The sequence below is a fragment of the Zalophus californianus genome, chromosome 14 (genome assembly GCF_009762305.2).
Source record: "Zalophus californianus isolate mZalCal1 chromosome 14, mZalCal1.pri.v2, whole genome shotgun sequence".
Lineage (NCBI taxonomy): Eukaryota > Metazoa > Chordata > Mammalia > Carnivora > Otariidae > Zalophus > Zalophus californianus.
Window position 1 is genome coordinate 54,621,277 of NC_045608.1, and position 12,682 is coordinate 54,633,958.

Genomic DNA, 12,682 nt, shown 5'->3' on the forward strand with positions numbered 1-12,682 from the left:
TTGCACTGAATGTGTAGATTGCATTGGGTAATATAGACATTTTAACAATATTTGTTCTTCCAATCTCACCACTAAATTCTTAGTTGGTATCACTGCATCCCAAATCACTCATTCCTCTCCAGCTTATTACATGTAATCAGTGATTGCCAACCATTGTTATACATCATGGAAAACAAAGAAAAAGAAATATTCACTTCATCATACTGGGGTAAAAGGCTCTTTGATGGCAGTGTCTTCTGAGCCAGTTTCAGGCACTCCAGGCCTTTCCCAGCTCTAAACTGCTGACAGGATAAAATCTCAGTCCAACTTTGGCCCATTAGCACCACACCAAGGTGGACAGCAGAGCAGTGGAAATCTCTGCTAATTTTAGTGGGATTTTCCTCAGCTGCTGTAGTACATTTATAATTCTTCTGATCAATTATTAATGACATAAAACCTAAACTGCTTAGTGTAACATTCACAGCTTTCATGATGGTGCTCCTACCAGTAGGTATAGTCTTTTTCCCTCCATCTGATCTCCAAACATAATAAACTACACACCATTCCAAAACCACATGCTTATTTTTTGATACCTGTCTGCCTTTTCTCCTATTGTTTTCACTACTTGAACTATTCGTTCCTTGACTAACTCATTACCACCCTCCAAGACTAAGTTCTGTTTTTATCACCTTTGCAGGCTGTCTAAGATTTCCTTCAAACTCTTCTTCCTGGGTTCTAGAGAATTCTGTGCTTAATTCAAGAAAAGAAGTTGTACTTTAACTTGGGCCTCACCATCGCTCAGTGAAGCTAACTGGGAGCAAATGTTACCTTTCATTTAAGATGCTCAGAATCTCACCCATATTCTGACACTCAACACACAACTTCAAAATGAATAAATAAATGAGTGAATGAATGAATCAGAAGCAATTTTCTTTATCCTTACCAAAGTAAATTAAAATATAAACCTCACTCTTCCACTTCTCTTTTAGGAGTCACATCACTTCATCTGGACTTCAACTCAGCAAATGTTGAGTACTTATTATGTCCTAGACATTTGATGGACTCTGAAAGTACTCATGCGAGTGAGATAGTGTTCTCTCCCTCAAAAGCATCACCACTTGGAATGGGAACCAAATATTTAAATAAAACTGCATGTGTCAAAAACTAATGATGTACTGTATGGTGACTAACATAACATAAAAAAATTAAGTAAAACTGTATAATACAACATATAATATAATCTCTCCCTCAATCTGATCTCTTTCCCTTTTGCTAGAAAATATACCTGGGACTTGCAATTAGAAAACAAATAAATAGAACTATACAAATTATTTTATTACCAAAGCTCTTGAAAGAGTATTCTAAAGCTGCCTTTTCCAATTTCTTTCAATGCTCTTGCTCCTTTCATTATTACATTTAATCTTATGCGTTTACGAATCTGATAATACTCTATCACTGATGCTCTCCTAACAGCCAAGTTGTATTCAGGCTTAGCTATGGACAGGAACTGCTGCTTTCAGGTGAATATGCATTTCTAGGATAAAGCTGCCAGGACCTGCAAGAAGACAGGAAGCCTACTAGAAGCCAGCAGGAAAGAACACATTTCTTTCTCCTTCAACCTTTCAATCTCCCTCTAGTGCCCTATATTTTGCAGAGCCTTAGAGGAATGTGACAAAGAAAGAATATAATCTGCAGAGCCCTAGCCCCAGTGGTCACCAAGCTGAATATAAAAATGTTGACAGATAATAATGTAATGACTTGCGCACTCAGGTTCTGTCTTCAGATATTCTCCAACACTTTTCTTTAAAGCTTTCATGAGCTCCCATGGCTTTAGCTATTTTTTTTAAGATTTTATTTATTTATTTGACAGTGAGAGAGAGACAGTGAGAGAGGGAACACAAGCAGGGGGGGTGGGAGAGGGAGAAGCAGGCTTCCCGCTGAGCAGGGAGCCGAATGTGGGGCTGGATCCCAGGACCCTGGGATCATGACCTGAGCCAAAGGCAGACGCTTAACTACTGAGCCACCCAGGTGCCCCTGGCTTCAACTATTAATGCTGTAGCTGACTCACTGATCTTTTACTCTATCCATTTCTACTCCTTCTCCCAAACTCTATCTCCCCGTAGTGATTAGGTGTATGTATGCTTCCACATACACAGTTTCTAACATGTCCAAGATAGATCCTTTTCTCAGCAAAGCCAGTCATCAGTTCTTTTTACTATAAATGCCACCATAATTTTTCTAGTCAACCAGTATCATACCTCCTTCTACATATTCTGTTCTTTTATTCACTTATCATATGCAATTTGACATTGGTCTCTGGTAAGTCTATAAACCTCATTCCTGCTCCATCAATGTCTGATCACCTGTCTTTAATTACAAAAGCATTTTTTGTAACTTATATCTGTAACTCATGTTTTCATTTCATTTCAATTTGTCCTACATAATGCTGTCTAAATAATCTTGCCTATCTCTGAGCACACTGTACTCCTGGAAAATTCTTCATGCCTCCCACTACTTTACAAATTAAGTGTGAACTTTTCAAGTGGGTCTTCACGATATAACCTGAACCTATATTCTCAGCTTTATCTCTCAATGTTTATCTGCATTACTAATATACGGACACATTGGATGGAAATTTGAAAGTGATATAATTAAAAGTAGAATGTCTCCACTTTACATTATTAAAAGCAATAAAATCAAACCACAACAATCAATATGCCAAAAAAATAATAATGGCAAAAGTAGAAAGGTAGTATCACCATAGAAAGCATTAAGCAAGATGATAGAAGCAAGAACCAATAAAACTAATCATATAAATTACTAAAGCAGAATGGATCGAAAAGCAAAATTATCCTAAATATTGCTCTATAAAGGTTACAAATACACATCTAAAAAAAAGCCAGAATACTTAATAATAAAATGCAAAATAGGGGTTAGTCTAACAAAAAGACCAGGTGTTGATATTAACTCTAAAACAATACATAGGAGAAAATTGTCATTATATTAAAAAATATGACCAAAATGGTCATTTAATAATTGTGAGTCTCTATGCACTGAATAACATGATCTAGAAATATATAAAGCAAAACCCACAAATTAATTCACATTGAACTAAACATTTCATTTAATTTATTTGCTCAGAAATGAACTATGAAGCAAAAGTTGCAGTGATCCTGTTTGATAATTCCATGCAAATTAAACAAAACCTTTTAACAAAAATTCATTTTTCTCTAGCTTTGTTGAAATTTAGTTGATAAATAAAACTGTATATAATTAAAATGTGCAATGTGATGATTTGATATATGTTTACATAGTAAAATGATTACCACAATCAGGTTAAGTAAAACAACCATCATCTCATGTAATTATCTTTTTGTGTGTGTATATGGTAAGAATGTTTAAGATCTACACTCTCCTAGCAAACTTCAAGTATACAATAAATTATTACCTATAGTTAACATGCAATACATTAGATCCCCAGAACTTACTCATCTTATAATGTAAGGGTTGTACCCTTTGACCAGCATCTCCCCCATTTTACCCATCCCCCTGGCCCCACATAACCACCATTCTACACACTCTGAGTTCAACTTTTTTTTTTTTAGATTCCACAAATAAGTGAGATCACATAGTATTTGTCTTTCTTTGTCTGCCTTATTTTACTTAGCATAGTGTCCTCTAGGTTTATCTATCTTATTGCAAATGGCAAGATTTCATTCTGTCTCATGACTGGAAAATATTGCATTATATATGGAATGAATATTTATCTATCTACCTACCTATCTATTCATAACTTTTTTATCCATTCATACATTAACAGACAGATTGTTTCTGTATGTTGACTACTGTGAATAATGCAGCAATGAACATGAGAGTGCAGATATCTCTTTTGGATACTGATTGTCTCCTTCAGATTTATACCTAGAAATGAGACTGCTGAATTAATGGGTTTCTGTTTTTAATTTTTTAAAAAAAATCTCCACAATGTTTTCCATATGGCTGTACCAATATACATTCCCATTAACAATATATAGGGTTCCCTTTCCTTCACATCCTTAGCAATACTTGTTATCCCTTGTGTTTTTGATAAATGCCATCATAACAGGTAAGAGATGATATCTCGTTGTGGTTTTAATTTGCATTATCATGATGATTTGTGATGTTGAGCACCTTTTCATTTATCTGTTGGCCATATGTATACTTCTTTGGAAAAATGTCTATTCTGGTCCTTTGCCCATTTTTAATTGGATTATTTCTGTTTTTTTTTTCTTTTTTTGCCATTGAGTTGTATGAGTTACTTATCTATTTTCAATATTAACTCCTTATCAGAGATATAGTTTGCAAATATTTTCTGCCATTTAGTAGGCTGTCCTTTCAATTTATTTGTTATTTCTTTCTCTGTGAAGAAGCTTTTCATTTCGCTGTAGTTCTAATTGTTTATCTTTGCATTTGTTTCATGTGCTTTTGGTGTTCATATGCAAAAAATCATTGCCAAGACGAATATCAAAGAGTGCAACATATTAAAACTGCCAAAATTGCATTCAGAGACTACTTGGTCATTTTTCAAGTTTGCTTTTCATTGTAAGTGAGAAAGAAAAAACTGAAGTATTCAACTCAACTTGCTAAAAAAAGAAGGAAAAAGAAACAAAATAAAATTATAAAAATCAGTCAAAAAGAATAGTTAACAAAGAAAAAAGCTAAAACTAATGACTTAGAGAACAAAAATAATCATCGTGAATAAATCAGAATTTGTAGTGTGTGGAAAAACAACTATAAGGCAAAAATTTAACAGGGTGAATCAAGGAAAAGAAAAAAAGTCTGGTGCATGAGAAAAGAATATAACGACAGAAGCAGAAGAAATTAAAAAATATATATTTCATACAACTTAATGATAATAAATTTGAAAACCTCATTAAAATCATCTTTTCTAGAAAAATATAGCTTTACCATATTGACTCAAGAATTAGAAAACATTAATCATGCAAAAACCAAAGAATAAACTGAATAAATTTTAAAATGTTTTTCTTCAGAAAAGAGTCAAGCTCTCTCTCTCTCTAGAGATATATATATATATTGGGGGCATATATATATATTGGGGCATATATATATGTGGGGCATATATGGGGGGCATATATATATATGCCCCCCTATATATATGTGTGTGTATATATATATATATATATATATATATATATGGGGGGGCATTCACCATCATGTTTATACACTTAATGACAACTTTTATCCAGAACCTCCTTTTCAAGATTGCATAGCAAATGTAATGACTTCTTCTGCGGCAAAGGCTGGGCACATTTGCTAGAAGCTTCCATAAAACCTGGGGCTTTCCTACATTACAAGTTCATCAGCCGCGATAAAAATTCCTTGTGTATGTATCATCCACCTGACCACTTTCCCATTATCCCAGGAGACCTGGAGCCAAGGTGAACCTTTGCAAACATGAAGTTCACACTGCTGTTGTATAGGACATAATAAAATCTCTGCTTCTCATCCAGGAGTTTCATGCCTTCTCCCAGCATCTGTGAAACTATGGCAGGCTAACTTGTTAGCTTGCAAGTGAGGTAAAATCTCTAACTCCGCACATATCTTGATAGTATCATGGGAGAATTTCTCAAAACTTTAAGGAACTGAAATGCATTATACTATTTAACAAAGAAAAAAAACCTTCTTATTTCATTTGAAAGACTCTTGTAAATCTCCGATACCAATATCTTGAACAAAGTATGAAACAGAAGAACTATAGACCAATAGATATTCAGCATTAAATGGTTGCAAATTGAATCCAGTAAAGTATTACAATTTTAATAAAGCATAACCAATTAGGTATACTTAAGAATGCAATCTGATATCTGGAAACTTATACTATGACTTTAATTGACTAAAAGAGAATAATCATATATTTATGCTATTACTCTGCAGTGGGGAGGGGAGAGGAATTTCAAAAGTGGCAGTCCCACCAGGAAATTAATGTTACCTGGGAAAAGCATAACATCCAAAGTGTGTTCATGGAGTATTATCACAATAATGTAAAAAAATACCCATGTACATAAAAACTGAAATGGATTATGGCCAAATGATTTTAATAAATGCCTCTAGGTAGTTTGGGGGAAGAAAGCTAAAATGGTGATTGGTTGCCAGTTCAAAAAATAAAAAGCCTATTAAAACTTCATATATAGTGCTTTAATGTAGTGTTAGTAGAAGTTCTGGGACATATCTGCAAGATATAACATGATGCTGGAGAGAGATGCAAAAAGAAGAGAGGCTTCTTCCTTGTTTAACAGATCATGCTCAAAGTTAACATCCAAAATACATTAAATTTATATTTGAGAATCACTTATACCCATGCCACATCTTTCCTTCACATTCTAGTGTTACTCTCTCCTGATTTCTAAGTACCTAGGATCATTGTAGCACTGCATCTGTGCAAAAACTTGAAGGGTTCCCCAGTATAAAACTAGCACTCTTTTGCTAACAGTCCTCAGATTAAAATGTTCATTCCTCAAAGAGCCATAGATTTGAATAAGTTGCTTTAAAAAAGCAATATGATGAACCAAATTAATATTATTACATGTGATTAATGCTTAATCCTATCAGAATTGTTAAAAATATTATGCAAACCATGTTCCTAATTTTTAAAAATTTCATGTTATTTTAAAATCTTTTGGTGGCAAGAAAATTAACATTAAGGCAAATTATTCTTGCCTAGGAGGTTCACTGCTCAGTTCTAAACGTTTCCAGGTTTTTCACACATTTCACACATTTATTTCCCACTATTAAGATCACAGAATATGTAATGGCTTTATTTTATTTTAATCATACCTAATGTATCAGGTCAGTGGGCCAACGACAAAATTTATTGTATGTAATTTGTGCATTGTTACTAAATTCAAGTTTGTTTTTCACATCTTCCATCTTTCTGCTGATTACATCTTTAAAAACTGAGGCTAGGGTTTTGGTCATCCAACACTGAGTGCCCTGAACTAGTCGTGTGAATGAAGTGATGAGTGGACAATAGGAGAATTATTTTTAAAATTGTAATAATCCTTAAAATTAGTTCAGAGATTAAATTTGTTTCTGATTTTTACTATTGCTGTACCTGGCTGTCTAATGAGGCAGTGAATCACTGCCTCTCTATTAAGCTAAGAATTTTTCACATGAAATGGTCAAGAAATGATTTAATAGCCAAATACGGGACTATTATAAGTATTTCCTGAGAGTGAAATATAAATATGAAGCCAAATAAAAACTAATAAATTCTACAAAATATTGGGAGATTGTGTCTTTCAGAACTCAATTTGGAAATTGTTCTGTTTGCCAAAGATCCAGTGTAATCCATTATACCCTTCTCATATCATACCCTAAATTATAGGAAGAAGAACAAGGTTATAGAAAGACCAATAGAGAAAGGCACTGACATAGAAAAGCAGTGGGACTTCTGAGGATGGCTAATAATAGATTAAAATACCTGAAACTCCAGTTTTGTTTGGATCTTTCCAGTAACAAAAAAGGAAGATCAGTAACTAGAGCTATAGTACTTTGATGAATATGCTATACTGAAATTTAAATCTTAATTGCTTTTGCAAATTATAGGCAGTTAATAAAAACTCCATTTAACATTTAAAAAATCTTCCATTTAAAGATATCTGATATGGAACTACCTACCAAAAAAGGTAGATTTTAACTCTAGAACTACATTGCATGCTATGTGAAGTTTGTATAATACATATTTTTTTCTTAAACCATTTTATTGGCTGTTTGTATTTCTAATTCTATGGCATGTTTTCCTACATCCCCAGTTAATTGTACTGTGGCTTTTACAGTCTTTTATTAAACAATTCCTTCAGATGATCCATAATTGTGATCAATTCCTTTGCCCAGAGGGGACACCCCAGATTAGTAATACCACATCTATAATGATGCCTAATGAAACTTGTTTCTTTATTGGAATGCTTCATATTATATACATATTTACAAATTTTTATCTCATCCAATTTCTAAACAGGGATGAGAATAGTTTTATATGAAAAATCACATTGTCTTTCCACTATTTAATGCCAATAACTGATCATAATCATAAGTAGTGTCACTAATGAGATAAATCACTTTCTAAACTATACATGTTCAAACTCTATGCTTCTGGTCACATAGGGTAAATGCATAACAAAGAGCTATCCAAGAGCTGATAAGAGACAATTTCATATATATTAAAGGTGACTTGAGAAGTACTATTCAGATATTTAGCAGAATCCTTAATTGCTAGAAAGCAATAGATAATGTAATAATTTTCATCTAGAGAGAACAGACTGGATGGCAAATTTCTCATGTATTATCAAGGAGAGAGGGAGAATGAGAAAGAAAGAAAGGGACGGATTCAGCTTTTGCACACAACATAAGTATTCAACTAAAGTATCAGGCTGGCGCAGTATGGAAAGTATCTCTGAAATGCTCCTGCTTTCAGGCATTATCATGCATGTGGGCAGCAAAATTACCAAAAAAGCATATGTTCATCCATTTATTCATTCAGTCATTCAATGACTATTCATTGAGTGCCTCCCTTGTGCCAGACACAGTTCTGAGCTTTTAGGATACAGAGAAGAATGTGACAGAAAATCTCCTGTCCTCACTGACAATACGTTAGTATTGCAAGATGCAGGCAGACAACAAACAAGTAAAAACGAATGAACAAAACAAGATAGAGACTGGTACTACAAAACCATGTGATGTGACAAGTGGCTGGAGGTAAGTACATTTGAGAATGGGATGGCAGAGACAAGATTTTGGATGAAAAAAATACAAATCTCCATTTCTGAGAGGCTAGTTATACAGGATTTTTTCTTTGTCTCTCTCCTGCTGACCATATTTTGCCATTTCACTAATTATTATTGTTCCATTAAAGTGCTGAAATGCCAGTCAATAAATGATTATTGAGATCCCACTGTGTTCTCAGCACCAGTACGATTGGAAAATGTGGTTGAATTCAAAGAGCTAATTCTACTGCTGTGATAAAATATGAGGCAGAGAATGATGCTTAAATCAGTAAATAACTTAAGCCTTCTCTTTTTGAGGGGTGCATTTGAGTCTAAGCCTCCACAGTCCATTCATATATCACAAATCTTGAGATTTAGCCACCAATGTTTCAGGAACCTCTCCAAGAGGAGGCATCATTTATTGCCACTAGGTGGCACCAATTATTTTCATATTTTTAGGCCCCCTCCTCCCCAAATACCCTTTTTCTATGTAATGGCCATATTTAAAATAGAAGAATATTATTTAGCACAATTATTAATAAAATTATTTTTCCTTTATTAATATTTTTCTATAGGAAGGATCACAGAAATAGCACTATAGATGGTATGTTCATTCACTGACGTACTTGTTTGTTTAATGTATATTTGCTCCATTTTCTTAAATGAATTAAACAATGTCTTTGAAAATGTAAAAAGGAAGAAAAGTAATTGAGTATATGAATATATATAAAAATTGGCTATATAAACATCAGGATCCCAAAAATAGCTTGTAAAAGTACACTATCATATTACATATATCTTTAAAAGTTTTTAAGTTTTTAGAATTTAAACCTTTGCTACTCCAAGATGAAAAATGAGTGCCTCAGACTACCTGCTAGTTTAACTATCACATATTTCTTTCATTCTAAGACAGTATAAAAATAATACTCACTTTAATATCTGCCAGAACTTTTTGCCTCATGGTAATGAGTGTTCGATATCTCTGTTCTTCCTCATAGAGTCTCTCTTCATAGATTTTTTTTTCACTTATGAGATGATCAAATACAGCTTGTGCATGCTCCCTTTTATATCTCATGGTTATAAATTCGTTTCTATGAAGAAAGAATAGTATTTGCAACTAATCAATTCATATTTTATTTTTTAAAATACATTTGTGATACATTTTAAAAGAGCCAATCTTGAAAAGTCTTAGAACTGAATGGCTTTGGAAAAATTCCCTAATCCTTTCCATAGGACTACCTCCACAGAGCTACTTCTAAATGGTCCAGTTGGAAGAAAATCTCTGGGGAAATTTAGTGGATTCTCTTGGTTGCCTACCTAGCATGCTTCTATTTTGTTGTCATTCTAAAAGAACCCCTCCTCCATGCAGCATATAACACCAAAGATATATTCTAATTAGATTAAGCCAATTAGTATATGGCTAATTATTTAGGAGTGAACATATATGTTAATATAACCTAATAAGATGAAAGACAAGGACCTAATTCCATGTAGAAAAGACTCAATATCCACTAAATGTGAATGAGTCATGTTTTCAAACTTGATGACAATGGACATAGTGGAGAGAGAAAAAAATGAGTACCTAGTGTTGAGCTGCTGATTCACTAATATCAACCAACTCTGCAGTTTACCCTACCCAAGGGTTCCTGTTATATAAGAGGACACATTTCCCTATTGTTCAGTTTAAGCTGTTGTGTGAATACCTTTGTTTGTGTACATGTGTGTGTATCTTGTCATTTGTAACTAAGTATATACCGACACGGAGGTTAAATGATTTCTATTTAAATAAGGAAGAACACTAATGGAAAAAGCATCAAAAAGTGGTTAAAACAATAATGAAAACAAATATGCTTTAGAAATAATTGCCAGAGTTGATCAGTAACACAGAGTGCAGAATAGACAGAGCTGCAAAAACTCAGCACTGTCTTATATTACCCATACTTGTTTTTATCTCTACTGGTATAGAAAATTGAGTCATTTGCACAGTTAGCTAAAAAGGCAGCAGGACTAAAGTTTTTGAGGGGCTGAAATGTTAAAGTGCTCAAATATAATATCTCATTTAATACAACAAAACCCTATGGAAGAATAGTCATTATAGCAATTTACAGATGAAGAAACTAAACTTCACCATAATTAGCTTATGTAAGCTAATTAGTAAATAACAGAACCAGAATGCAAATCCAGTTTTGTCTTACTCTGTTTGATTCAGCAGCTCAACACTAAATACTCATTGTTTTCTCTCTTTCTCTACTACGGCTATTATCAGAAATTTGAAAACAACGCTTTTTGTTTATGTTTTTAGATGTGAGCCTCTCCTTCTAAATAGGATAAGATCCTTTCCTTTTATCTATCTGTCTTGCCCATGTTTTTTCCACTTCATCATTCATACCAAAAACATCCAAAATTCTTATGTAATATCCTATATAAATATTCACTAATATCAATATTATGGAACACAGAAACCAGGAAATTCACATGGGGAAGAGCTAGTATGACCAGAGCCAAAAAACTCTCACAGTTGCTCCCAGCAAACATCACTATATCTTGACCGCATATATTTTGTTCTCTACACTAGGTATTTTGAGATTGGATTATATTCAACACAGCATTTTTATTAGTTAACTATATACACACATACATTATATAGGCTATATATGCTTTTATGTATATCTACACATGAAAATAGTGTTTCCTTTCTCATAGTCATAAAAAGAATAAACTCTGAAGTCCTATGGGTCTGGGTCTAAATCCTTTCACATCCTAATTAAGAAACAGTTGTAAAAATTAGAGTCAAGGACAACTTTAATTGCTATTATTCTAATCACCATATTTTAATCATTTGCATATGCAAGTTTGTATTTCTAAAATTATCTTCAGATACTTGAAGGTACACTTTGGTGTACCTTCTTGGTGTCTGGCACTAGGCACACTGTGGGTTCTTAATAAATAATGATTAACTTGATATAGTCATCTATTAAAAATACCAGTAGATTATTACTAATATAGTTTATTTGAAATAATCTTCCTTTCCAATCCTAGTTTAGTGAGTCAATATGCACAGTTGTAAGAGCACACACTGGAACAAGATGGACCTAAACGGGCTGGCTCTAACCACTGATTAGCTATACAAAGACAATCATTTAATTTCCCTGAGCTTCTGTTTCCTCAGTATTCATATTACATAACTGAAGAATTTGCTGTGAGAACTGGATAAGATAAAGTACACAGATTGCCCACAAAGTGCCTGGCACATTAGGAAGTCAATCAATAGTAACTTCAAATATTATTTGACATTATCCATCACCATTGTTAATTAATAGATCTTATTTAAATCAAACTATAATTCCTAAATGTGACCAATGTATATCCTTCCTGTAGTCCTTCAAGCTCTGTTCTCAAGGTATTACAAAATAGAAAAATAAGAACCAAAAGGAACAAAGGAAGAGAATGTAAGTTCTAAGTGAGGGTCTTATGGAAACACTAAAGGTCTTAGAGTATGATCATTCTCTAAGTGAAAGACCTTACTAACCCTTGTTAGGTATGTCCCTGATTAATAAAGGGACTGAATTAGAGGTTTCTGAAGACAATAAATATGAACAAATTACACAAGGTTTTGTAGAATATCTATTTCTAAAGGATTACCTCAAAACTTACCAAAAAAGTTTGGGTGAAAAACCATAGATTATTAACCATGTCACGTGAGTGAGAAATACTGAAATGAGTGGGAAAGATTATTAATTTCATAATTAATAAAAGTTCTTATACTTGGAAAAGAATAAACATTCCCAGTTATTCAAATAAGAATAAACCCAGGGGAATAATAAAAAATGAATGCAATTTATGTTTGATTGTTTGTTTGTTTGTTTGTTTTTTATGTAGGCTCCATGCCCAGGTGGAGCCCAATGTGAGGCTTAAACTCACAAACTTGAGATCAAGAGCTG

General features: G+C 33.3%; 1 protein-coding gene across 7 annotated transcripts in view; it reads right to left on the reverse strand.

Moving 5' to 3' along the window:
- Window positions 1–12,682, reverse strand: part of CCDC178 (coiled-coil domain containing 178) — a 448,169-nt gene that overhangs the window by 264,692 nt on the left and 170,795 nt on the right. For all 7 annotated transcript variants that reach the window (XR_003517014.1, XR_003517013.1, XM_027576648.1 and 4 more), the window contains one exon: window positions 9,673–9,832. Coding sequence is in view for 5 of the 7 variants with exons in the window: in XM_027576648.1 (XP_027432449.1) it covers window positions 9,673–9,832 (160 nt within the window). In the remaining 2 variants the exon portion in view is untranslated. The remainder of the gene's footprint in view (window positions 1–9,672; window positions 9,833–12,682) is intronic.